This window comes from Coregonus clupeaformis, chromosome 25, assembly GCF_020615455.1.
Source record: "Coregonus clupeaformis isolate EN_2021a chromosome 25, ASM2061545v1, whole genome shotgun sequence".
NCBI lineage: Eukaryota > Metazoa > Chordata > Actinopteri > Salmoniformes > Salmonidae > Coregonus > Coregonus clupeaformis.
The window spans coordinates 24,483,930-24,511,553 of NC_059216.1; the positions used below are offsets into that span (position 1 = coordinate 24,483,930).

Sequence of the window (27,624 nt, forward strand, 5' to 3'; positions counted from 1 at the left end):
CCCCTTTACTTTTTCCACATTTTGTTACGTTACAGCCTTATTCTAAAATGGATTAAATAAATAAAAATCCTCAGCAATCTACACACAACACCCATTAATGACAAAGCTAAAGCAGGTTTTTAGAAATGTTTGCAAATGTATTACAAATAAAAACAGAAATACCTTATTTACATAAGTATTCAGACCCTATGCTATGAGACTTGAAATTGAGCTCAGGTGCATCCTGTTTCCATTGATTATCCTTGTGATGTTTCTACAACTTGATTGAAGTCTACCTATGGTAAATTCAATTGATTGGACATGATTTGGAATGGCACACACCTGTCTATATAAGGTCCCACAGTTGACAGTGCATGTCAGAGCAAAAACCAAACCATGAGGTCGAAGGAATTGTCCGTAGAACTCCGAGACAGGATTGTGTCGAGGCACAGATCTGGGGAAGGGTACCAACACATTTCTGCAGCATTGAAGGTCCTCAAGAACACAGTGATCTCCATCAGTCTTAAATGGAAGAAGTTTGGAACCACCAAGACTCTTCCTAGAGCTGGCCGCCCGGCCAAACTGAGCAATCGTGGGAGAAGGGCCTTTGTCAGGGAGGTGACCAAGAACCTGATGGTCACTCTGACAGAGCTCCAGAGTTCCTCTACTGAGATGGGAGAACCTTCCAGAAGGACAACCATCTCTGCAGCACTCCACCAATCAGGCCTTTATGGTAGTGACCAGACAGAAGCCACTCCTCAGTAAAAGGCACATGACAGCCCGCTTGGAGTTTGTCAAAGGCACCTAAAGAATCTCAGACCATGAGAAACAAAATTATCTGGTCTGATGAAACCAAGATTGAACTCTTTGGCCTGAATGCCAAGCGTCTTGTCTGGAGGAAACCTGGCACCATCCCTACGGTGAAGCGTGGTGGCAGCATCATGCTGTGGGGATGTTTTCCAGGAGAAATCAGGAGCCCGCTCTCAATGAGTGTGGATAGCCTGCTGCTGCCTGCTGCTGCTCTGCTAATTGTCAGATGGGGGAGGAGAGGAGGTAGGGGGCCCACATGGGTAAGTGGGGGGCCCTGCTTTGATTGGGTAACTGATTCATAAAAAATATAAATAAAAACTGCATAACAAATAAATGTGACTGGTCAATTGTGTAATTCAGGGCCCCCAAAAAATACATATACAAATACCATACATTTTTTTGCCAACTACAGGAATGTTTTCAATGTTCAAAATACACCAGCGATGATAATTTACCCACAGAGGATCAATAGTTTCTAAAAAAAAGATTACTGTGGATCACAGGAGGTTGGTGGCACCTTAATTGGGGAGAAGGGGCTGGTGGTAATGACTGGAGCAGAACAAATGGAATGGTGTCAAATACATCAAACACATGGTTTCCATTTGCTCCGTTCAGGACATTATTATGAGCTGTGGATTAAGTTTTAGCAGGAGCACATAAAGGTAACTGCCAAAATAAAGGAAACACCAATATAACGTGTCTTAAAATGGTGTTAGGCCAACACCAGCTGTCAGAACAGCTTCAATGCGCCTTGGCATAGATTCTACAAATGGACCTAATCCATGTCAGGAAAATGCACCTCACACCATAACATATACTTTGTATCCCTCATTTACTCAAGTGTTTCCTTTATCTTGTCAGTTAACGGTATGCCTACAGCATGAGCACAAAACATACAGCTTGTTGCATTGTGGCCATAGACATATAATCCATAGAAGGATTTTGGAATCTCTTACCCTGGCAATTTGACTGTTAAACTCATGGGTAAACTAGCAATGGCTGCCAGTCCTGATTTGAATGGGAACTGCCGTCTATGGATTATATTTCTATGGTTGGTTGCTGCTGTAGGTTTGCTTTTTGCAGATTTCAAAATACAATCCTGGGAAAAAAGTTCAGTTTGGAAAGCAAATGCCTACTGCTGAGAAGAGAAGACTAATCTGTCTGTAGAACCAATAGAATAAGAAAAAATCTCAACAACTTGAAAATTATTGCGAACAGCAGCACTGTTTTTCAAAGTAGCTCATCTTGAGATAAGCTATTGCCACAACAAGCACATCGGCCATCACCGTGAGTAGCCTATGGCTTCATCTTCATCATTAGTAGCTGACTGTAGCCTATAATAGATATATATATTTCCTCCTAATATTGTACAATATGTGTGTCGCTTCATTGGCCTGGGCTATTGTTGGTTTGAATTCAAGACCTGCTTGATCTCAGTTTGTCAGTATCAGTGTAGCCACTCATTTCGGTCATTTGTGTGGTATTAAAAAGGATTCAGCTAATGTCTTCCATCATGTAAATTAAGCAGAATTGCATGAAATGCATTTTTAAAAGGCAGATTTCTTTTCGGACCCTGCCCCAAAAAATTTCCCATGGGTGGAAATCCTTAAAACGCCTCTGCTCAACTGTTGCCTATACCACATCGCAAATGTTATTATGGGTTTATGATAAAGGTTTTTTTTCTTCAACAGTAAATTTACCACGCATTGAACTGCATGGAGTTGTTTACAGAAAATGATGGTCGGGGGGGGGTTTGATTTCTTAATCTGAGCACACTCTTTTGGAATTGTTATGGAACAGCACACTGTTGGCATGGCTATGTGAATGAACACACTGGCAGGCAGGGTGGCAACAGCTGGCATTTGGGGAGAGCGGGCATGTGGGCATGTGGTGTGCACATTGACAACATTTATTTAGCCCACTAGGCTACCAGTCAATTAGTGCAGAACTCTGTGCAGTTAATCAAGGAAATATACATACTGTACGTTTACAATCAATAATTCCAGGCACTTAAATGAAGTGTTGCAAATACTGTCTTCATGAAAGTTTATAGCCAACATTTGAAAAACAACTTTGGTTGGCCTACCAAAAGAGAGATTGGATGCATTATCATGGATGCATAGGCATATTCATGGCCAATATTTCAGATTTGATATCAAGCAAAGTAAGGAAATGTAGAAGGACAACAACTATAAATCCTTCTCATTCGAAGGAAAACAACTATAAATCCCTATCATGGCAAACATACTTGTTATTTTGGAGGAGTGTTTTTGAGAGTCAAATAGAATCCAGATTGCATTAGTTTAGCGCCTACTGCACGTGACTGGCGGTTTGGAAAACTTGCTGTGAGAACCTGCTACTGCTTTTCCATCGAGACAGCAGTTGTAGCGCGCGAGAAGTCTAGCTCAGCGAGAGATTGAGGCGCTCTGTCTTTCTTTGAAATACGACTGTTGAACGAAATTAGACTATTTCCATGTCAAAAACGACATGCTACCTTTTAATTTGATTAGATAACAGGAACGACTGTGCAAGTGAAAGTTAATGGACTCACTGTGATAACCTTTGAGGCTTGAACCACACGTGGAACAGTCGCCAAACAAGAAGTGGTAAGTTACTGTTATATTTACTGTCCTGTTTACTCTCGTTTTTTCATAGGATGAAAATTGTATATACACATTATATCAAGATCAAATGGTGGGATGAGTTAGTTATCTACGTTTTTATTGGACTTTCGTCCAACTATTGCTATTAGAGCGCAGAGTCCTGTGTTTGCGTCAACATTTTCTGTAGGCTGCGCGTCACTCTATCTCGGCGGTGCCTGTTGCAAGATTCAGCTAAATATCTCCTAGAACTTGCTACTGTTAAAGGCTACAAATTAGTTTATGAACTATTGCACACGTCAAAGCATTCATTCAATCGATTATTCAGGATTTGAAGACTTGCATCTTGTAAAATGCATGGGCTGAAGTCTGAGACCCAAGTTAATTTCAGTACTACACTGTTTACGTTTACGTCTGTTCAAATTGTACAGAACATTAGACTATTGCAAAATATGGCTTTCAAAGGCATGCCACTCACAATACGCAGCAACCACGCCTCCAATTTTGAAGCCTATTTTTCCCATGCTCATCATTTTCAAACTGAGACTATGGTGTTTTGAACACTAGCTAAAATACATTGTTCAAACTCCAAATAGCCTCCGATCTGTTTTCAGGGAGGCTTTTGTCACAAGCTTCATAGAATGGCACATATTTCAGTTATGCTCCTTATAATGCAGGTATTCTATAGCTGCGTACACCTGTATTGTACGAAGGGACAATATCTAATTTAATCATTTTTCACTCATTGTTTATTTACCTGCAAATAATTATCACGCAGGTGCATCCTGCTAGTTTCATATAAGGATGCTTTATTGCAAGAGCTATATTTTCATAACCTGAAGCACATTATTATGTGCTCATCTGTATATTAAGACATTAACTGTGGGTTGAACTTAATATAAAATATCAGTCAGGCTCAGGGGAGAACGACTGACCGCTCTCATTGAAGGCACGAAGTTCAAGGCCGACCACAGTACTGTAGGCATTCTTTACAGAAAACCGGATCCCCCATTAAAGGGAATGGGAAAATGGCAATCTTCGTGGTCAATTTGTGTAAATAAATACACATTTCATAGACAATCATGCCAATAATTAATTATATTACACCAGATGTATGTCCTTGAACCGATTATTTTAAAATCGCACACAGAAGAAGTTCCCGAGTGGCGCAGCGGTCTAAGGCACTGCATCTCAGTGCTTGAGGTGTCACTACAGACCCCCTGGTTCGATTCCAGGCTGTATCACAACCGGCCGTTATTGGGAGTCCCATAGGGCGGCGCACAATTGGCCCAGCAACGTCCGGGTTTGGCCGGTGTAGGCCGTCATTGTAAATAAGAATTTGTTCTTAACTGACTTGCCTTGTTAAATAAAGGTAAAATACAAAATAAAAACAAAATACAATTCCAGTTGAGTAACCCTGAAGGCAACTGTTATTACCCTAGTAACAAAACGAACATGTTGTTAGACTTGTTACATAATAATTTGGGGCTAGCCTAATTGCTTTGCAATTATATAAAATGGAGCGGTTTTTGATATCACTCAAAGTCCAATATGCTAGCCACTAAGTTATGACAGAGTAATAGTGTGGGTTGGTAAGGTTACAGCAACATGCACATCTGCATGAACTAATAACCAATCAAATTCCTTTGATATGGTTTTGTAGTAGGGCCAATAGCCCTGCAAAATGATATGTTTCCACAAGTGCTTCAAAACACAGCACTTCAGAAAAAGCAATTTGGAAAATGCAATACATGTAGGATTTATCTGCAATTAGCAATTACCACATGCCTATCTCTATATTGCCAAGTCTCTGATAGGTTGAGGCCATGCAGGGCTGCTGCTTCAACCTCATTCACCTAATCTCTTGCTCTCATTAATACTACTCCTTATCTCCTAGCTGTTGACCAAACCAATTAACTCCAAATGCAGAACACACTCCCATGAAGTAGTTCATTGCAACATTTAGGCTACTAGAGTACACCAGGAAAGAGAGGCTATTGGAAATGATTAGACTATCTAACCTATTACACATGGTGTCCACTGCCATGCTTGCTGGAAGGGAAAGTGGAGACACTCCTTTTTTGTGCAATGAGAGGATAGCCGACCTAACGAGGCCAGTTTCCTGTCTTCAATGGCTCATATAATGGAGAGTGGAACAAAAACAATCCTTGCTAGTTTTTGATGAAGCTTCAACATGGGAACAGACTGTCTCATCCCACCACTTGGCAGGAGGATGTACACATGAAATGACATCATCACAAAACCAACACAGCTAGAGTAATGTTAAGTGAAACTTAAATAACAGGTTTCCAATTTGTCATACCTCAGCTAGTTTGGATCTTTGTTTGTTTTACAGGTAAGGAGGCTCTATTGGCACTATGTAACTTTGCTTGTAATACTTACAGTGCATTTGGAAAGTATTCAGACCCCTTCCCTTTTTCCAAATGTTGTTACGTTACAGCCTTATTCTAAAATGGATTAAATTAATTTCTTTCCTCATCAACCTACACACAATAACCCATAATGACAAAGTGAAAACATCTTTTTAGAAATTTTAGCAAATGTATTAAAAATAGAAAACATAAGTATTCAGACCCTTTGCTATGAGACTCGAAATTGTGCTCAGTTGCACCCTGTTTCCATTGATCCTTGAGATGTTTCTACAAGTTGATTGGCGTCCATCTGTGGTAAATTCAATTGATTGGACATGATTTGGAAAGGCACACACCTGTCTATATAAGGTCCAACAGTTGACAGTGCATGTTAGAGCAAAAACCAAGCCATGAGGTCGAAGGAATTGTCCGTAGAACTCCGAGACAGGATTGTGTCGAGGCACAGATCTGGGGAAGGGTACCAAAAAATGTCTGCAGCATTGAAGGTCCTCAAGAACACAGTGGCCTCCATCAATCTTAAAAGGAAGACGTTTGGAACCACCAAGACTCTTCCTAGAGCTGGCTGCCCGGCCAAACTGAGCAATCGTGGGAGAAGGGCCTTTGTCAGGGAGGTGACCAAGAACCCGATGGTCACTCTGACAGAGCTCCAGAGTTCCTCTACTGAGATGGGAGAACCTTCCAGAAGGTCAACCATCTCTGCAGCACTTCACCAATCAGGCCATTATGGTAGTGACCAGACAGAAGCCACTCCTCAATAAAAGGCACATGATAGCCCGCTTGGAGTTTGCCAAAGGCACCTAAAGACTCTCAGACCATGAGAAACAAAATTCTCTGGTCTGATAAAACCAAGATTGAACTCTTTGGCCTGAATGCCAAGCGTCATGTCTGGAGGAAACCTGGCACCATCCCTACGTTGAAGCATGGTGGTGGCAGCATCATACTGTGGGGATGTTTTTCAGTGGCAGGGACTTGGAGACTAGTCAGGATCGAGGGAAAGATGAATGGAGCAAAGCACAGCAAGATCCTTGATGAAAACCTGCTCCAGAGCGCTCAGGACCTCAGACTGGGGCGAAGGTTCACCTTCCAACAGGACAACGACCCTAAGCACACAGCCAAGACAACGCAGGAGTGGCTTCGGGACAAGTCTCTGAATGTCCTTGAGTGGCCCAGCCAGAGCCCGGACTTGAACCTGATTGAACATCTCTGGAGATATCTGAAAATAGCTGTGCAGCGACGCTCCCCATCCAACCTGACAAAGCTTGAGAGGATCTGCAGAGAATAATGGGAAACTCCCCAAATACAGGTGTGCCAAGCTTGTAGCGTCATACCCAAGAAGACTCGAGGCTGTAATTGCTGCCAAATGTGCTTCAACAAAGTACTGAACAAAGGGTCTGAATACTTACACTACCAGTCAAAAGTTTGGAAACATCTACTCATTCAAGGGTTTGTCTTTATTTTTACTATTCTTTACATTGTAGAATAATAGTGAAGATATCAAAACTATGAAATAGCACATATGGAATCATGTAGTAACCAAAATAGTGTTAAACAAATCAAAATATATTTTATATTTGAGATTCTTCAAATAGTCGCCCTTTGCCTTGATGACAGCTTTGCACACTCTTGGCATTTTGATTTATTTAACACTTTTTTGGTTAATACATGATTCCATTTGTGCTATTTCATAGTTTTGATGTCTTCACTATTATTCTACAATGTAGAAAATAGTAAATATAAACCCTGGAATGAGTTGGTGTTTCCAAACTTTTGACTGGTACTGTAAGTATTCAAACCACTTTGCTATAACACTCCAAATTGAGCTCAGCTGCATCCAATTTCCTTTGATAATACATGAGATGTCACTACAGTTTGATTGGTGTCCACCTGTGGCCAATTCAATTGTTTGGACATGATTTAGAAAGAAACACACCTGTCTATATAAGGTCCCACATTTGACAGTGCATGTCAGAGCAGAAACTATACCATGAAGTCCAAGGAACTGTCCGTAGATCTCAGAGATATAATTGTGATGAGGCATATATCTGGGGAAGGGTATACAACAATTTCTAGAGTGTTGAAAGTTTCCAAGAACACAGTGGTCTATCATTGGGAAATTGAGAAAATATGGAACTAACCAGACTCTGCCTAGAGCTTGGCCGTCCAACCAAACTGAGCAACCACGCAAGAAGGACCTTGGTCAGGGAGGTGACCAACAACCCAATTTCCACGCTGACAGAACTACAGAGTTCCTTGCCTGAGATGGGAGAACAGTCTCTACAGCACTTCACCAATCTGGCCTTTATGAGAGAGTGGCCAGATGGAAGCCACTCCTGAGAAAAAGGCTTATGAAAGCACCCTGGAATTTGCAAAACGGCACGTGAAAGATTCTGTTGTCTGATGAGACAAATGTAACTCTTTGGCCTGAATGCAAAGATCTATGTCTGGAGGAAACCAGGCACAGCTCATCACCCGTCTAACACCATCCCTACCGTGAAGCATGGTGGTGGCAGCATCAAGCTATTGGGATGCTTTTCAGCAGCATGGACTAGGAGACTGGTAAGGATAGAGGGAACAATGAAGGGAGCCAAATACAGGCAAATGCTTAATGAGAACCTGCTAAAGAGTGTAAACAACCTTCGACTGGGGCGATGATTTACATTCCAACAAGACAATGACCCCAAGCATAAAGACAAAGCAACGCTGGAATGGCTTCAGAACAAGAATATGGAAGTCCTTGAGTGGCCCAGCCAAAGCCCAGACTTGAATCCCATTAAATCTGTGGAAAGACTTGAAGATGCTGTTCACCACCACTTCCCATCTAACTTAACAGAGCTTGAGAAAATCTGCAAGGAAGAATTAGAGAAAATCCCCAAATCCAGATGTGCAAAGCTGATACAGACATAACCAAGACGTCTCAAAACTGTAATAGGTGCTTCTACAAAGTATTACACATTTCTAAAAACATGTTTTCCCTTTGTCATTATGGGGTATTGTGTGCGTGTGTAGATGGGTGAGATTTTTTTTTCTATTTAATCCATTTTGAATTTAGGCTGTAACAAATCAAGGAGTATGAATACTTTCTGTAGGCACTTCAATAGAATGAATAGAACGGGTGTCCCCATTCAAGTCAATGATGGCATAATGGGTGGACTGGCAGCCATTGCGAGTGTACCCATTGGAGCAAAGCAGGAAGTGTACCCATCAATATGTGCTGTGATTTGTTGATCCACTGACAATACAAAAAATACATTCAATTGCATGAGCCACATCAGTTAACGTCATTTGAATTAACATTCTACATTAGGATGGAAATTATTGCATCACAATACCAAGCAGCCATTGCGAGTGTACCCATGAGATAGCCAGTCAAATTGCCAGGGTTAGAGGTTCAAAGCCCATTCTATTAATCGTTTGCTTCAACACCTTGCTCGTTTCAGCAAGGGGCAGAAAATGTCAACCCGTTGTTAAGAGTCCATATTATCGCCTCCCGAGTGTCGCAGCGGTCTAAGGCACTGCATCGCACTACAGACCCGGGTTCGATCCCAGGCTGTCTCACAACCGGCCGTGACCGGGAGTCCCATAGGGCGGCACACAATTGGCCCAGCATTGCACGGGTAAGGGGAGGGTTTGGCTGGGGGGCATTACTTGGCTCATCGCGCTCTAGCGACTCCTTGTGGCGGGCCGGGCGCCTGCAGGCTGATTTTAGTCGTCAGTTGAACTGTGTTTCCTCCGACACATTGGTGCGGCTGGCTTCCGGGTTAAGCGGGCGGGTGTTAAGAAACGCGGTTTGGCGGGTCATGTTTCAGAAGACGCATGACTCGACCTTTGTCTCTCCCGAGCCCGTTGGGGAGTTGCAGCGATGAGACAAGATTGCAATTGGATATCACGGAATTGGTGAGGAAAAAGTCAACCGCACGAATGCCGTCTTCAGTCAGCTGTTCGTTCCAAACGGTTATGACGGTTATTTCATTTTCATGACGGTCTTCATCCATAACCGTCGGTTACACGGTAATTGTGCCAGCCCTACTACACTGTGACAGTATTTCCTTACTGCTCATGTTAAGAGGAGTAGGCTTACTAAAAGATGCCCTGACCCAAACCATTGAGATAAGATTTGTACTGTTTCTCACCTCTAATGTGGCTAGTGTGTTCATAAATATGGGACTACATTTGAAATAGTGATCATTTTATGTGGAATAATGAGAACTATGCCACTACTGTTTTAAGTGAATGCTTTCATCTGCAATTTATTTCTCACCTTAGGCCTAGATCCTTCAATATAACTATAGCATGGAGAAAGTTGTCACCTCTTTTTTTTTAAACATTGTGCAGACAGTGACACCATTGTGCAATCTCTCTTTGCTGAAAGTAATCCTCTGGAACAATTTTCACGCACCTGTTGTGGAATATTTCAATTTAGTGTAGGTCTACATACTGCGTCCATTTCAAGCACAGTGTTTTCCCTGCCATATGCTATCCAACTGTAAGATCTGTATTCCTTTTGAAATAAATACTATTTTCCCTAAATGAAGATTCTCATTCCTCCCCTGAAAGACAACTGTTTTGGAGCGGGCTCCCTCTCATCATCCTTCCTGCATTCTGCTCTGTTAGAGTCACCCCCTCTACATACACACAAACTCACACTCGAGCGGAGCTGAAGAGTAGCTGTTAATTCCTGCTGAGTGTGGGGCGTTCTCTAAGGAATGTGAATGGAAGTTAAGCCCCAGGAATGTGATTTCCCCTGCTTATCGCCGTCTTGCTGGATCGATCTACACACTGCAATCTGAAAACAACACTGGATGTGGCACAGAGAAAGATAAACATAACACCTTGGCGTCCCACCAGACACTGAGTTCCAACTGTGGGTTGGTTAGCTCACAGATTAGTGTTGGGCGGTATCTAGATTTTCATACTGTTTCTGTACCATACCGTGGTATACGGTATTACGTATTCTTTTTTTTTTTCTTTGGGGGGACGCATAAAACTATTTAGGCAACAGGAATCTTGATCCAGTAGGGGATTGAAGATTGAATGTCTGTAGTCTGGGTACGAAGTCTTTGTCACTCCATGTCATTGCCAAAGAGGCTGGCCTTTCGGCAATCTCAACATTCAATATGCAGCTGGATTTACGGCGGAGTTGCTCATTGGTTGTTGGAAATAACATTAATATGTTCCATGACAACATGGAGCCTCAAATATAGAATTAGAATTATAACAAAGTCAAAAACGTTTAGCTGTTAGCTGTTAGCTAGGCAAGTTATTGTATTTTGAGGCTTAAAATCAAAGCAAAGAGGTTTTGTGGTTGGAATTGCAGTATGTATTTAGTTTGATAATTTAGACGTGATCTAGCAACTTTTGACAGACTGGTTTCGTCTGGACAAACAAAAAACGGTTGCTTAGCAACCGGATACCAACATATTCTGTGGAGAAAAAAGTGAGTTCCAATATTTGGATTATCAACTCCTCAGTTCTCCTCGCTCATTAATGATTGAGTGTTCATATTTGAAGATGACAGAAAGGCCAGTCTCATTGTCAATGACAAGGAGTGGAATGTTACCTAAAGAGACTGGTACTTAGGCTAGAATGTCTCTGCTGTAACCAAAAAGCTTGATCTAGCCACTTAGCTAGCAAGTTAGCAAAACAAATGCATAACTAGAGCCCTGAGCTGTATATACTTTATTTGACACATCTTACATTTCTTGTAGTTATACTTAATTTATAGTCATAAGCATTGGCGTATCATACCGTCGGTATTTCGAAATACCTTGGTATACGGTATAAATGGTATATCGCCCGAGCCTATTTCAGATCCTCCCTTTTCTGAAGGATTCTTCAAAGGGTTGTTAAACCCTAACCTTTCTCCATTTACTGTAAATGTCAGAGGAAAGTAGCTCTAACAACAGCATTCCAAATGTCTCACTATACATACGATTAAACATAACCAATCTATCTGGAATCAGTTGTTTCTTGAGTTTCTGGTCGTTTTCTTATCAGTGTTTGGCAATTATGGAAGATGTCAAACTAATTGAGCTGGCTTTGTGGCAGCCTCAGCTTTTGCAAATCCTGCACCTGTCCCATCATTGTGAAGCTCTCTCAGCCTGGCTGTTGTGCCAGTTTTCTATTGGCCTTGTAAAGATGGAAGCAGGGAAAGGAGTGGTGGGGAGTGCTGAAATTGTTGGCTGTGGGCTGAAGCGAAGCACCCTTACTCAAGAGGCCTCTGGAGAGCTGTGAGCTCTGGCTGAACAGATTTCACATTAACATGCAGGGCGAAGTGAAAGACTGCACTCGGCACTGCTCCCTCCTTTCACCGTTTGGTGAGGTACAGTGAATTAAGTGTTTCTGGGTAGGGGGGATTTTTACTGGAAAATGGGTGACAGACAGGGTTACAACGTGAGTGTCGTTTTCACCATAGCCAAGCTGTGTCGGGACCTGTGGCTGATGTAATTCAGTAATTTCAATACCATCACTGAAAAGTGAAATCCACCCTCAATCTCCCAGGTCCTCCCTCCCATCCCTCACACTTCAGTTGCCCACCTGAGGCATAGACTCCCCACTGTCTGCCGACAGCTTGGAGAGACACAGGGGGAGCCTTCTCAGCTGGAGGATGGTAGTGGATCGGTAGGGACACCCAGGATTAGGGCTACTCCTATATTTCCCTCTCTCGCTTTCTCTATGTCTCTCTACCCCCTTCTTAAGGTGACAGTAGGACTATTGATGTTTGACGTTCAGGTTTACTAGTGTCTTCATATGATTTGTGTTTGAGGCCCCCTCTCAAAAGAAAATCAAGGTTTTCATATGTTTTATTCATACGTGAAGGGGCATAATGAAGCACCGACTTATTATTCCCACTTCAATTAATTTAATTGAAGCGCTGAATTACTAGAGAATCATTTGTACAGAGATTGGTGGTGCACCACTGGGCTGAGATGGTGGGAGAACAAAGTTGTTTCTGTTTTTTATAGGAAGCTGAACAAGGCCCTTTTCGGGTGTGTGTACGCCGGTGGTGGTCAGTGCTGTTTTAACATTAGGTAGGACAAATACATTTTTTACGAGCATGGCCTTATTATTTTCTACCCCTTTTTCTCTACTTACAGTCTTGTCCCATCACTGCAACTCCCGTACAGACTCGGGAGAGGCAAAGGTCGAGAGCCATGCGTCCTCTGAAACACGACCCTTAACTAATTGAGCTGGCTTTGTGGCAGCCTCAGCTTTTGCAAATCCTGCACCTGTCCCATCATTGTGAAGCTCTCTCAGCCTGGCTGTTGTGCCAGTTTTCTATTGGCCTTGTAAAGATGGAAGCAGGGAAAGGAGTGGTGGGGAGTGCTGAAATTGTTGGCTGTGGGCTGAAGTGAAGCACCCTTACTCAAGAGGCCTCTGGAGAGCTGTGAGCTCTGGCTGAACAGATTTCACATTAACACGCAGGGCGAAGTGAAAGACTGCACTCGGCACTGCTCCCTCCTTTCACCGTTTGGTGAGGTACAATTAATTAAGTGTTTCTGGGTAGGGGGGATTGTTACTGGAAAATGGGTGACAGACAGGGTTACAACGTGAGTGTCGTTTTCACCATAGCCAAGCTGTGTCGGGACCTGTGGCTGATGTAATTCAGTAATTTCAATACCATCACTGAAAAGTGAAATCCACCCTCAATCTCCCAGGTCCTCCCTCCCATCCCTCACACTTCAGTTGCCCACCTGAGGCATAGACTCCCCACTGTCTGCCGACAGCTTGGAGAGACACAGGGGGAGCCTTCTCAGCTGGAGGATGGTAGTGGATCGGTAGGGACACCCAGGATTAGGGCTACTCCTATATTTCCCTCTCTCGCTTTCTCTATGTCTCTCTACCCCCTTCTTAAGGTGACAGTAGGACTATTGACGTTTGACGTTCAGGTTTACTAGTGTCTTCATATGATTTGTGTTTGAGGCCCCCTCTCAAAAGAAAATCAAGGTTTTCATATGTTTTATTCATACGTGAAGGGGCATAATGAAGCACCAACTTATTATTCCCACTTCAATTAATTTAATTGAAGCGCTGAATTACTAGAGAATCATTTGTACAGAGATTGGTGGTGCACCACTGGGCTGAGATGGTGGGAGAACAGTTGTTTCTGTTTTTTATAGGAAGCTGAACAAGGCCCTTTTCGGGTGTGTGTACGCCGGTGGTGGTCAGTGCTGTTTTAACATTAGGTAGGACAAATACATTTTTTACGAGCATGGCCTTATTATTTTCTACCCCTTTTTCTCTACTTACAGTCTTGTCCCATCACTGCAACTCCCGTACAGACTCGGGAGAGGCAAAGGTCGAGAGCCATGTGTCCTCTGAAACACGACCCTTCAAGCCGCACTGCTTCTTGACACACTGCTCGCTTAACCCGGAAACCAGCCGCACCAATGTGTCGGAGGAAACGCTGTACACCTGGCGACCGCAGTCAGCATGCAGGCGCCCGGCCCACCACAAGGAGTCGCTACAGGGCGATGGGACAAGGCGATACCGGCCGGCCAAACCCTCCCCTAACCCGGACGACGCTGGGCCAATTGTGTGCCGCCTCATGGGTCTCCCGGTCACGGCCGGCTGTAACACAGCCTGGGATCGAACCCGGGTCTGTAGTGACGTCGGGTCTGCTGCGCCACTCTGGAGGCCCCTTCATGGCCTTATTTCTATTACAGCATATTGGACTGTCATTCAAATTTCATTCACCCAGCTCAATGTAACATCAATAGGTTTAGTCTACTACATGATACTAGAATTTTCCCTCTGTCTGACAGGGCTGTTTGAGTAGGCTAAACTAGCTACAGTGAGGGGAAAAAAGTATTTGATCCCCTGCTGATTTTGTATGTTTGCCCACTGACAAAGAAATGATCAGTTTATACTTTTAATGGTAGGTTTATTTGATCAGTGAGAGACAGAATAACAACAAAAAAATCAAGAAAAATGCATGTCAAAAATGTTATAAATTGATTTGCATTTTAATGAGGGAAATAAGTATTTGACCCCCTCTCAATCAGAAAGATTTCTGGCTCCCAGGTGTCTTTTATACAGGTAACGAGCTGAGATTAGGAGCACACTCTTAAATGGAGTGCTCCTAATCTCAGTTTGTTACCTGTATAAAATACACCTGTCCAAAGAAGCAATCAATCAATCAGATTCCAAACTCTCCACCATGGCCAAGACCAAAGAGCTCTCCAAGGATGTCAGGGACAAGATTGTAGACCTACACAAGGCTGGAATGAGCTACAAGACCATCGCCAAGCAGCTTGGTGAGAAGGTGACAACAGTTGGTGCGATTATTCGCAAATGGAAGAAACACAAAAGACTTGTCAATCTCCCTCGGCCTGCGGCTCCATGCAAGATCTCACCTCGTGGAGTTGCAATGATCATGAGAACGGTGAGGAATCAGCCCAGAACTACACGGGAGGATCTTGTCAATAATCTCAAGGCAACTGGGACCATAGACACCAAGAAAACAATTGGTAACACACTACGCCGTTTAAGGACTGAAATCCTGCAGCGCCCACAAGGTCACCCTGCTCAAGAAAGCACATATACATGCCCGTCGGAAGTTTGCCAATGAACATCTGAATGATTCAGAGGAGAACTGGGTGAAAGTGTTGTGGTCAGATGAGACCAAAATGGAGCTCTTTGGCATCAACTCAACTCGCTGTGTTTGGAGGAGGAGGAATGCTGCCTATGACTTATGACTATACTTATTTCCCTCATTAAAATGCAAATCAATTTATAACATTTTTGACATGTGTTTTTCTGGATTTTTTTATTGTTATTCTGTCTCTCACTGTTCAAATAAAAATACCATTAAAATGATAGACTGATAATTTCTTTGTCATTGGGCAAACGTACAAAATCAGCAGGGGATCAAATACTTTTTTCCCTCACTGTAGCTGTATTCACTAGCTATGTAAGTGAAAGTGAAAAAAATACAATGCTCTTGCTTCTCCTTCATTTTTAAAGAAATTAATTTGTTCAAAACTGTTCAACTATTGTCTTTCTCTCTTGAGTCAACTATACACCACATTTTATGCACTGCAGTGCTAGCTAGTTGTAGGTTGTGCTTTCAGTACTAGATTAATTCTCTGATCCTTTGATTGGGTGGACAACATGTCAGTTCATGTTGCAAGAGCTCTGATAAGTTGGAGGACGTCCTTCGGATGTAGTCGTAATTACTGTGCAAGTCTATTGAAGTCAATGTACCCAGAGGAGGATGGAAACTAGCTGTCCTCCGGCTACACCATGGTGCTACCCCAGAGAGTGCTGTTGAGGCTACTGTAGACCTTCATTTCAAAACAGTGTGTTTTAAGCAATTATTTGGTGACGTGAATATATTTAGTATAGTTTTATCTAAAAATATTTTTTTTTAAATGAAATTCACTGAGGAGGATGGTCCTCCCCTTCCTCCTCTGGGGAGCCTCCACTCGTGTATGCACATGTCGAGAGTCTGTAGATTTAGGGGTTGGATGTTTTAAACATTCCAAGCAAAGACATTTTTGTTGGCTAATTGCTCTTGAAGAAATCTTGGCTTGTATGTTGTTTACTCTGAGATAGACATAATTAGTTTAGAGCCTCATCTGGTGATGTTGTGAAATGCCATTGGCTGAGGTGGATTGTTTTACTGCTATTTGGTTTTTAGGCTAGTTGAGTTGGTGTGGTGTTATTGAGTGTGCACTCCCATAGTGTTCACTGTGACCTAACGTTACCATGTGGATAGGAGTACCTAGCAGTAGAAACAGTCACTGAACTAACTCTCACCAGATGCAGCACCATTCATGATTCAGAAAACAAAATGTCTGATCGAATCTCGATGTCTCTTGACGTTTCATAATACCTGTTGTATTTATTGATCTCAATGAAAGGCCAGAATGTTTCTAGCTCACATAGCTTATTAATGTTTTTGATAGCTGGACTGTTGAGGACGAAGAGACAAATGAATGTTCAGTGTTTCCTCTATCAGAGCTAGGTTAGGTTTGGGCTCCGCCAAGACTAATTAATAGTAGGGGAAACACTAACAGCTTTTTCAAGTTTTGATGGAGGACGAATAGTTGACTTATTAAACCAGATAAGCAAACTACTGTAGATCAAGGTTAAGCTTCCAACGCTGCGGATTACATTTCTGTGAAACTATTTCGTTTTCTTGCTTCTCCTCCTCAACTGCCAAACATTTATTTGAAGCTCAATGCAGTGTGAAAAACAAGTATTTTGGGCCTGCATCCAAATTGATGAGGGCATTGTTTTCCAGTCTGAGTTGCTATGCCTCCTCTCTGAGTAGCCTAATTCATGTAGCATTTGTTGTGACTGACAGTTATATTTTTGTATCACCAGTGCAACTCCTCTATGTGTGTCTGGCTGAGACAATGATTAAATGCCATAGTTCTCTAGAGAGCATTTGGACACAATTAAACACTATTGTTTATTTATTTTACCTTTATTTAACTAGTCAAGTCAGTTAAGAACACATTCTTATTTACAATGACGGCCTACTCTGGCCAAACCCAGACGACGCTGGGCCAATTGAGTTATGACTGCATCCTCCATTAATGTAACCACAATTGCACTGCCTCAGCACTGCTTTCTCTGACACGATCAGCAAAGCACATTGTGTTTGGGACCTGGGTGATCCAATTCCATTCGATGAGGAACTGTCAGTTCATAATGCGAACAAAGTTACATTTAAAAGAGGTTTCCAATAATGTAAAATGTAATGACTGTTCAATGACAATGAGATGTTTCTGAAAAGTTTCCTAACTGAAGTCATTAACATTTTGCAGCAGATCTTAGAGGGAACATTGCCTGTGTAATAGTAAGAGATGCCGATATTTGCACCATTCCAGAGAAACGATGGCCCGACTTCCATGTTGGAGGCGGTCACTCAATCTGTCATTACATTCTTTTATAGGGCCATTTATTTTGGGGAGCAGAATGTTTCTGAAATGAGATTGGAGTGGTCTTTCTGATGCTGGAGACTGGAAAAGCACAGAGCAGTCAGATGTAATGGCCATTTTGCTTTTATTTCTTCTGGGACTGATCTCTCACTGCTTTCTCAATGTGATTTCTGGGGACGTGACATGTAACAAAGACATTGTTTCTACCAGTGTGTCTTTTCCTCCCTCCGCAATAAGAAGGATTCAGTGATATGGGCTCGACTGATATTGATTTAGGCTAGAACGTTCCGGAGAGTGCATTGACAATGCATGATTTATGTGAAAATGAGAACTACAGCTAACTGCCAAAATAATGGAAACACTTGAGTAAATGAGGGATACAAAGTATATTGAAAGCAGGTTCTTCCACCCAGGAGAGGAAGCCCAGTGGCCGGCAGTGAGAGAAGATGGAGCGAGATGGATTTTGGCCGACATTCTGCAAATTCTTTCATTGATTTAAACATTAATTAATACAGTTTTCTGTTTCCAAAACTAGAATCTGTTACGAACAGAGTGGACTAAGTTTTGTAGACTTTTCCCTTTGTCAAAGTAAAAGAAAATGGCATTCTTTAGGAGTACAAGGGCGAATTGAGTTATTGCACATGTTATGCACACTTCACAGAGTAGGCGTTCACTAACGTAAATGTGCTAATACATGCTAAAATGCACCAGTAGGATCTCGCTAGCTCATGCTTAGCTCTGCCCACCTCTTTGCTTGTTCAGCCCACTATGAATAATTTGCTCCCATTGGAAACGACAGACTCTGGTCTATATTGGGGAAGTTGTGAAAATCTTTGGTTTTACATTGTCTGTTGGTATAACTTACTAGGGTTGAATGGCGGGAACCCGGTTACCGAGATTTACTGCCTAAAACCACTCCTTTTTCCCGGGATAAATAACTGTGGAAACCGGTAAATTATAATAAATGATTTATATGTACAGCATAAAGTGAAATGGAACGGTTAAATGATATGCAATGTCTAAATCTGGCTTCACTAAGGCCTTTTCTTTGCTTTCTGCATGATCAATCATCAACACTCAGGGTGGGGACATACAGACCATCTCAGTATGGAGCGCAGTTCACAATGCATGTAGACACATCATCTCATCATGGTAACTTTTTTTCTTGTGACAGGTAGGCCCTACAGTTGCTGCAGCATAGCCTATGCTACAGTAATATAAGAACCGAATACACATTTCCATCTGGCTTTCGGGGTCACCTTATTTTTTAATTGTAAAGATTTATTTATTTATTGTAACTACAGAGTTTTAAAACAGCCCATCACTCGAATGTCATTGCATTAAATCAGTGCACGTGCGAGCACTCTCTCGCAGTCTTTCTCAATTAGATTCAAATTGCATCCAAAATAGATAATCCTGTTCCAAATTGATATAGGTATATATATATATATATATATATATATATATATATATGTATATATATGTATATGTATGTCCTAGCCTACCTCTTTCAGGTAATAAATTCAATGCAGTGTTAGCCTTATATTTAGCTAATGAATGATGGGTTTTGCATAATAAGCTTCTAACTTATAGCCTCTGTCTCTTGCGCAATACGCACATACCTGTGCTCCACTGGCCTCTCTCCTTAAAAAAAAACAACAGTAGACTATTCTAAGAGGGAGGCAAGATCTTGTTTGCTGAATGTTAAATACAGCAGCCAATAGAACTCACGGGTAGTTTGAAAGAAGAGCGAACGCGCGATGGCATTTGGCTATAGCAGTTATTTATTCAGACCCATAACCATTCAATCTTTGTGATGAGAAGTGAAAGCCGTCTGAATCGAATTCAAGTCCTATATTATGCAAGCATGTCATTAGAATGATGAACATAAGGACAACTTATTTCATTTAACTGTTGTAAGCAAGGAAGGAATAATGCAACAATAGAGAGAGAAAGAGGTAGGCTATAACATTAAGGGAAATATTATAAAAGGTGTATATGAGTCAGCCGACTAATTATACAAATAGGCCCTATTGTATTTCAAAATTAAAATCAAATTCGCTAGCCTATACTTATAACTTTGTAGGCCGCATGTGCTGCACCAGAATTTTATGTTCTCTCCAAACTTTATCATGAGTTGAAGGAGGTGCGTAATTCCAGTCCGTATAGTACAGTAATACAGTTCATACACAAAAATATTAGCATACTGGAGCTTGTTTCATTTATTTACCCAAGAGAGCATATAGCTAGCTACATCTATGGGCTTTTATGTTTTTGTGGCGTGCGTAATGTGCAGTAGCCTACATATCATATGTATTGGATAATGGCACAATCATTTAGGCTTTTTTGGGCTTGGGCTCATAAAATGTATTTAATGTATGGCTCAGGAAGCATCACGCTTGAATTTTCAATCAAATCTCTAATCAAATCCAGACAATGCCTATTTATATGCTTCATATGCTTTTGAATTACTCTTCCGGCTTTGGCGGGAAATACAGGGTTATCCGGGAGAAAAGTGATTTATTCTCGGGATGGAACATTTGTAAATTACCGGGAAAATATTAAACCCTATAACTTACCCCTTCCACCAAAGTCAAACAGTAACACTCACTAATGATCCTATCTCTTTCCATCCGCAGAGGAGACCTGACAACCTCCTCTCCACCCTACCCTCGCTCTCTGCGACTCTCCCCCCTCCCCCAAGATGAGTGCCAAGTCAGCCATCAACAAGGAGGTGTTCACACCCCACGATGAGAAGATGCTTGCAGCCGTGCAGGTGAAGAGGAGGACCAAGAAGAAGATCCCCTTCCTGGCTACTGGAGGACAGGGAGACTACATGACCTTCATCTGCCTCTCAGGTAATATAACCCTCATTTACGCTCTTCTTTTCTTCTCTTTTTTCCCCTTTTCATTTATTTTTCTTTCCTCTTTTTACTTCCTATCCTTTCCTAGTTTTACCTCTCCTTTTCTCTCCTTGTTTTGCTGCTCCTCTCTTTACCCTCTTGTGTTCCTTTCCTCCCTTCACCCCTGTGAGTGATCTGATAGCCACTGCTACAACTGGGGCCCCGGCTCCTGTGCTGATGATGACTACTCCACACTGACAGGTTTCCCTGTGGCAATGTCTGTGGCATGTGGCCATAATGGCCCTGCAATTGACAGGTTTCCTGATGGCAGTGGTTTGAGTGTGTGTATTTGTTGTGTTTATTTGTATGGATGTGTGTGTGTTAGTGGCCCGACTAGAGGGTGCTGTGCTGCATCTGATCCAATGTGTGCCCAGAGTGATTATCCTCACTGTCAGTGATATCAGCCTGGAATTGAGGTAACATGCTAGAGAGACCCCAGTCACATTGCAACACACGTCCCCTTCAATTCACCTTCTAATACGCTCTCTGAAGAACCAGTTTACTGTTGCTGAACCAATGTAGCAAGACCCTTAACCAATTTAGGGTTTAAATGGATTACATTTACTTTGAAATATAATTGTTTAACTGAAATAGGGTTTGAAATTGTTAGTGAAAGATTTTCTAGCCTCTGAAATATTGCACTCTTAATCAGTCATGCTGATTAATTTATGAGAGACTGAGAAGAACAGGTACAGAACATTTTCACTAGGCTAAATTACATTTCTTTAACCCATTCCGCAGTCCTATTAAACCATTATTTGGCAGCAAATCATGTCATCATCTCAAGGTCTCAACTCATTTAATATGGATGTGGAGTTGATGTATCAGTTACACGCAACCTTGAAGGCCAGAACTACCTTGCTGGTGCCACCGTGTCAAGACTCAAGGTAGTCTCCCAGTAAATAATTAGAACATGGTGCAATATGACAGTTGAAACTCTTTTTACCCTGATGTCGCTAGTACTGTACTGCATTCCCTATTGGTCCAAAAAATTAAATAAAGCGAGCCTTGAATAATTAGCTTAAACAATATATAAACCGTTGCATTTCGGAAATTGCATTCACGAATGAATGCGACTGTTTTTAGTCTTTGCTGTAATAAAGGCTTAACAAAAAAACATCACAACAGACACTCTGGTACGTTTATACTTTATTTAGTGTTAACATTGTTCCAAACTGTCAAGAAAAAGTATATTGTAATCTATGCAGCACCTGTTTGGCAGACATAATATGCACGCAGCATTTGCTCTTTACCTTCTTTTTCTTGATCTCCAGGATTTTCCACAACTAGTCACATTTATTCCACACATCTGACTTCCCCTTTACCTCCTGAGCAACCTGTAAATATTCCCCATGTTTCGAGTTTATTTGTCACGTCCTCTGCATCCATTTTGCTGTCACATGTGTTACTGTGTTCAGAGTTTGTTATAACCAATTTATTGATGTGATTATTATATGCTATAGGCACGGCCTGTCCGCTCATTAGGCAGGATTAGCCGGCCGCCTATGGCAGCAGATTGACGAGGGCGGGATTTTCTGAGCTAAACTGACCAAGACGCATCTCCAACAACAACACACAAAACCTCACATAATTCGGCCCCAAAACAATGGAAATTTCTCTCAACCAGTGGCATATGGGATTTTTATATGAGCGCTGATGCTGCCCTTTGATAAGCAGTGGCCACTTTGTCAAAGGCAGGGGCGCAAAATATTTTGCTTGTCCATTCCCAGCGCGCCACTCCAGGGTGCTGTTGGAGAGATGCATCTCTGAAGCGCTCCACCAACGTTCAGTCAATAAAATCATCTAACATAAATCATGTAGCAGATATAGGATATGGTAGAAAGAGTATGTGACCTTTTTCTGAAGCCTACAGGATGGAGATAAAATGTATGACAATTTTTACATAATGCAGGTTTCGCCGATCAAATGGCACTCAATCAAATAAAAAATGAGCTGTCATGTTAACAAAGCAACATATCCTAAAAACAGGACCGGTCAAAGTAAAATGGACTTTATGGAATGGACAAGGAGTTTCACCCCATTGTCATGATCAGTGGTTTCAAGTTTGTATCTGTAAATTTTTTGAAAAGCTGATCATAGTGAAAAAGATAGTACTTTTGTATTTCCCCCAGTGTAAACACATTGCAAATATGCTCGTGAGAACTCCTCATAAAGTTGGGTAGCTGATATTCAGAGCTTAAATAGCCAAATTGATTAGTCACAGGAATCAGGACTAATAAAGCCAGTACAATGGCCTGTTTTACAAACAGTGGGGCTACCACATGGATGGGCATTCATACAATTCCATTGTGGGCTGACATGGTAGGCTACACCCTGGTCCTGTCTGGATGTCGTTTCTTTTGTATTTTACAAACGGTAGGCTTAACACATAGATGGGCATTCATAAAATTCAATTTCAGGCAACAATGTAGGCTGCACCTCAGTAAGCACGGACCGACGCTGATGCCTTTTGGATGTTGTTTTTTGGTGCATTTCTGGACCGGCCTTGATTTTCACATCCACGGAAATTGGGTTTTGGTCCAGTCCCGACCAAATCTGAACCAATCATAGGCGTGTTTGTTTGGTTCAGATTTTGTCCAGTTTGGACCAGCCTTGATTTGGTCCAAACATAGACGTCTATAAATTACTTATTTTCAACTTTCATTCAGAACCAAAAATTAACCCGATTTCAACGTCCGGAAAATACGTATTTTTCAACGTCTGGAAAACATGCGTTTTCAGCGTCCTGGAAAAAATATTTTTTTAACATATGCAAATACCACTTTCATTCAGAACCTAAATTGAACCTAACTTCAACGTCTGGAAAATATGTATTTTGGACGTCTTTTCAACATTTTGCTTACTGGGACTGTTCTAGTTTTGCGGGGGTCGGCATTTTTTGGTCTCGCCTATGGCGGCAGAACGGCTAATTATGTGCACGAGCACAAAACGCCACATCTGTAATATTTGTCCCGTCAGTAATTCTTACATGGCAGGAGAGTAACAATTCCAACCAGAATAACCTACAGTTTTTTGGCAAAGGTCCTCTGATAATACTAGTCCCGTGCGAATTTACATCCCTGTGTTTTGAGAGAGATGTCTGAGTTTGGCAGGTGTTGCTCGTGGTTTGCGCAAGAAACAATAACTGATTCAAAATGTAACTAAGTGCTGCGCATAAGCTATATATGAATGGCCTACATGTAGCCTATCAACTTTCACAGTGAATGCTTTCGTTTATAGGTTTTGTGCGTATGATTTGAGAATTAACAAATGCATCAGGAATTTTTTTTGAGAGCAATAAGAAAGCTCAGAGTTTAAAGGTGTGTGTTTGTTCACAGAGTGGGAGTTAGTGGGTGTGAATTGGATGGATGTTCTGTTGTTCTCAGGGAGCTGTGTGGTCGGTGCATTCATCACTGAACCCCATAGGCCTGGACAAGATGCTGCGACGGCACTTTTCTTTGTTTTCTTTCACTTCTTTGTCTTGGCAGGAACCACACGAACGCTCGCTCACTTGACTGTTTGGCCAGGAGGGCCAGAACTAGGAAATGAGTCGGTGTGCTCTGGGATCATCAAGTAGAATATTGTTGCTTAATGCCCTGTAGTGGAGTTATTTTTCTCTAGCGTTATTTGCATAAAATCAATGGGCTGGCTGTTAAGATTTACCATCACTGCACTGTCAGTGTTATAGGAGTGTGTTAAACAAAGTGTAATGTATACACTGTTTGAATAATGGCTGGAAACTCTTGTACTGCTTTTTATAAAATGGGGTTGAATTGGTGGAAATGTAGTCAGACATTGGAAGGAAGTTGGGACATAAAATACGGTGGTACAGTGGATGCTGTTGTTGCCCTGTGTGTGTGTGTGTGTGTGTGTGTGTGTGTGTGTGTGTGTGTGTGTGTGTGTGTGTGTGTGTGTGTGTGTGTGTGTGTGTGTGTGTGTGTGTGTGTGTGTGTGTGTGTGTGTGTGTGTGTGTGTGTGTGCGCGCGCGCTCAATAAGCTTGTATAAAAGGACTTTGATCTCAGTCACGCGCGCACACACACACACCTAAAGGACAGAGCATCAGGGGTTCGTACACTATATGAGAGAGAAGGAAAGTGCTGGAGCCGTGCCAGGGCCAAGTCAGTGGGATCAGACTTTGATCACTGTGTTCCGTGTTTGGCTCTCTCCATTACTGAATCTCAGGGCTTTTACACTGGGCAGGACAGCTAAACAAGAGTAGAAGACAATATTGACATAAAGTACAGTATAAACAAAGTGCAAACTAGCACCAGTGCAGTTTTGGATGTTCTTGTATCGTTTACCCGTCTGTGTGTCTATCTGTAAGGTGTCTGTCTGTCTGTCTGTCTGTCTGTCTGTCTGTCTGTCTGTCTGTGTGTCTGTCTGTGTGTGTGTCTGTCTGTCTGTTTGTGTGTGTCTGTGTCTGTTTGTGTGTGTCTGTTTGTGTGTGTCTGTGTCTGTTTGTGTGTGTTGGGTGCTGGTTGGGGCTTAAGGGAGTTTAGGGCAGGAAATGAGGAGCAGACTGTCAGGCAGCGATATGGGGCCGTTCCTGTCTGATCAATACACAGCAAGACCCTGCCTTTGTATTTATTTATTTATTTATTTCAGCTTTATTTAACCAGGTAAGCCAGTTGAGAACAAGTTCTCATTTACAACTGCGACCTGGCCAAGATAAAGCAAAGCCGTGCGATTAAAAACAACAACACAGAGTTACATATGGAATAAAAAAAACGTACAGTCAATAACACAATAGAAAATCTATATACAGTGTGTGCAAATATAGTAAGTTATGGAGGTAAGGCAATAAATAGGCCATAGTGCAAAATAATTGCAATTTAGTATTAACACTGGAGTGATAGATGTGCAGAAGATGATGTGCAAATAGAGATACAGGGGTGCAAATGAGCAAAATAAATAACAATGTAAATAACAATATGGAGATGAGGTAGTTGGGTGGGCTAATTACAGATGGGCTGTGTACAGGTGCAGTGATCGGTAAGGTGCTCTGACAACTGATGCTTAAAGTTAGTGAGGGAGATGGGTGTCTCCAGCTTCAGAGATTTTTGCAGTTCGTTCCAGTCATTTGCAGCAGAGAACTGGAAGGAATGGCGGCCAAAGGAGGTGTTGGCTTTGGGGATGACCAGTGAGATATACCTGCTGGAACGCATACTACGGGTGGGTGTTGCTATGGTGACCAATGATCTAAGATAAGGCGGGATTTGCCTAGAAGTGATTTATAGATGACCTGGAGCCAGTGGGTTTGGCGACGAATAAATAACAGCTCTATGTGTTTATGTGCAGGTGCTGTGTTTTGGTGTGTTTGTATGCTATGTGCTTATGCAGGCGTAAGTTTGTGTGTGGGTACGCATGCTTTTGTATGTATGATGTGCATGTGTGTTCATCCATGTGTGGGTGACCATGGTTGCATGTGTAAAGGGTCTCTGCGTGTGTGTCTCTCTGTGTGTGTGTGTGTGTGTGTGTGTGTGTGTGTGTGTGTGTGTGTGTGTGTGTGTGTGTGTGTTCCACATTCCAGCAGCCCGACCCCCTGTGGGTAAATGTGAACCTGAGACATACTCCACCAAGCACAGAAGCACTGATAAACACGGACACATTGATCTCTAAAACTTGAATTGGGACCAATCCGTCACTGACTTATGAGCGTTAGCCGCCTCCCCTTCCAGGTCCCCACCAGTAAGCAGTCAGAACAGATTTGTCTCCTTCTCTCACCCTATTCTACTAAAGAGATCAGACTCAACAACAAAAGCCCAATGGCAATATTAATGCACTCTGTCTCCATTTGGAATATCTAGTAGTTAAGAATATACATTTGATGGTAATCAAAGTACATTGCATTCACATGACGAATACAACTATTCATCACCTTCATAGATTATTGATTATGTAGGGAGATAGATGGGTGTGTAGCCCCACAGGCATATTTGTAGATTCATCTTCTTAGTTGTAGTGTATAGGAAAGTCAAATAAGCTGTCTGATCTTAGTTATCAAGTCTGAATCACAGCAGAAATCCATCTGTAAAACCAGTTGTGTTCAGTAGGGCACACTGTAGAATACAGTATGTCCCACCATGATTATGTATTCATATGTGGTTTTCAAGAGAGGTCAGTGTAACCCACAGGGTCCAGGTGGAACGACGATGGATGCATATTTATTTATGGAGATGGATAGAAGGCATTGACACCATCTGCGCTACAAGATGGATGTCAGTGCTTTTAAAGGCAGGTATCCGTCAGGGAAAGGTTACATTGAATCTCTCAGCACTACAAAGTCACATGTAGTTAACTTAAGAATGAAGGAAAATATTGGATCATCGTACTTCTCCTCTGCAACTCTTCCCTAGGTCGTTGCTGTATGAAAAAGTGTTTTCAGTCATCTTACCTCGTGAAAGTAGTCATGACTAAAAAGTCTAATTTGGATGTACATTTCTTTGCCAGGATTTGAAAAAAGTTGAAAATAAGTTACAACGTTCTCAGAGTCTTGACAAATAAGTGTTTGTGGAGGTCAGACGTGGTTGGTGTGGTGTTGGTTTTGAGGAATGTTCTGTATTCTCTCAAGGCTGATGACGCAGCAAGCCACTGCAAATTGATGCTGCACTTTGCTTTCAGTATTTACAGAGTGGAGAGAAATACAGTGCAGCCCACACTCGACTCCCTCAGCCACATCAGCAGGAGGCAAAACAGGATGGTATATAAAGCCCAGGGTGTGAGACTGTTTACTTCTGTGGGTGGGAGACTGTCTCGCTCTGTGGGCATGTCTATCTGTGTGTAGGACTGTGTATGTGTCTGTCTGCCTTTGTCTGTCTGCCCCTGTCTGTCTGCCTGTGTGTGTGCGTGTGCGTGCTAGGCTTGGGCGGAATACCGTATATCGGGGTATTTGGAAAAAGCCATGGGATGGTTTTTCAATACCGTTAATACCGTCAAAAACGATTTCTTTGAAGTTTTTCAATGCATTTGAATATTTGTAGCTACTTTTTAAGTTAATACCAGCAGGCAACTTATGCAATATGTTAGGAGATAAAGCATATTGCGTTCGTC

At 42.1% G+C, this 27,624-nt stretch overlaps 1 protein-coding gene across 2 annotated transcripts in view; it reads left to right on the forward strand.

Annotated features, from left to right (window-relative positions):
- Positions 1 to 3,128: 3,128 nt before the first annotated feature.
- The window catches only part of LOC121539451 (syntaxin-binding protein 6-like), a 111,478-nt gene continuing 86,982 nt past the window's right edge, over positions 3,129 to 27,624 (forward strand). Inside the window, exons 1-2 of one of the 2 annotated variants that reach the window (XM_041847956.2) lie at positions 3,129 to 3,395; positions 20,310 to 20,528. In XM_041847956.2, coding sequence (XP_041703890.1) covers positions 20,375 to 20,528 — 154 coding nt within the window. In that variant the 5' untranslated portion in view covers positions 3,129 to 3,395; positions 20,310 to 20,374. The remainder of the gene's footprint in view (positions 3,396 to 20,309; positions 20,529 to 27,624) is intronic. The other variant, XM_041847958.2, reaches the window with a different exon arrangement.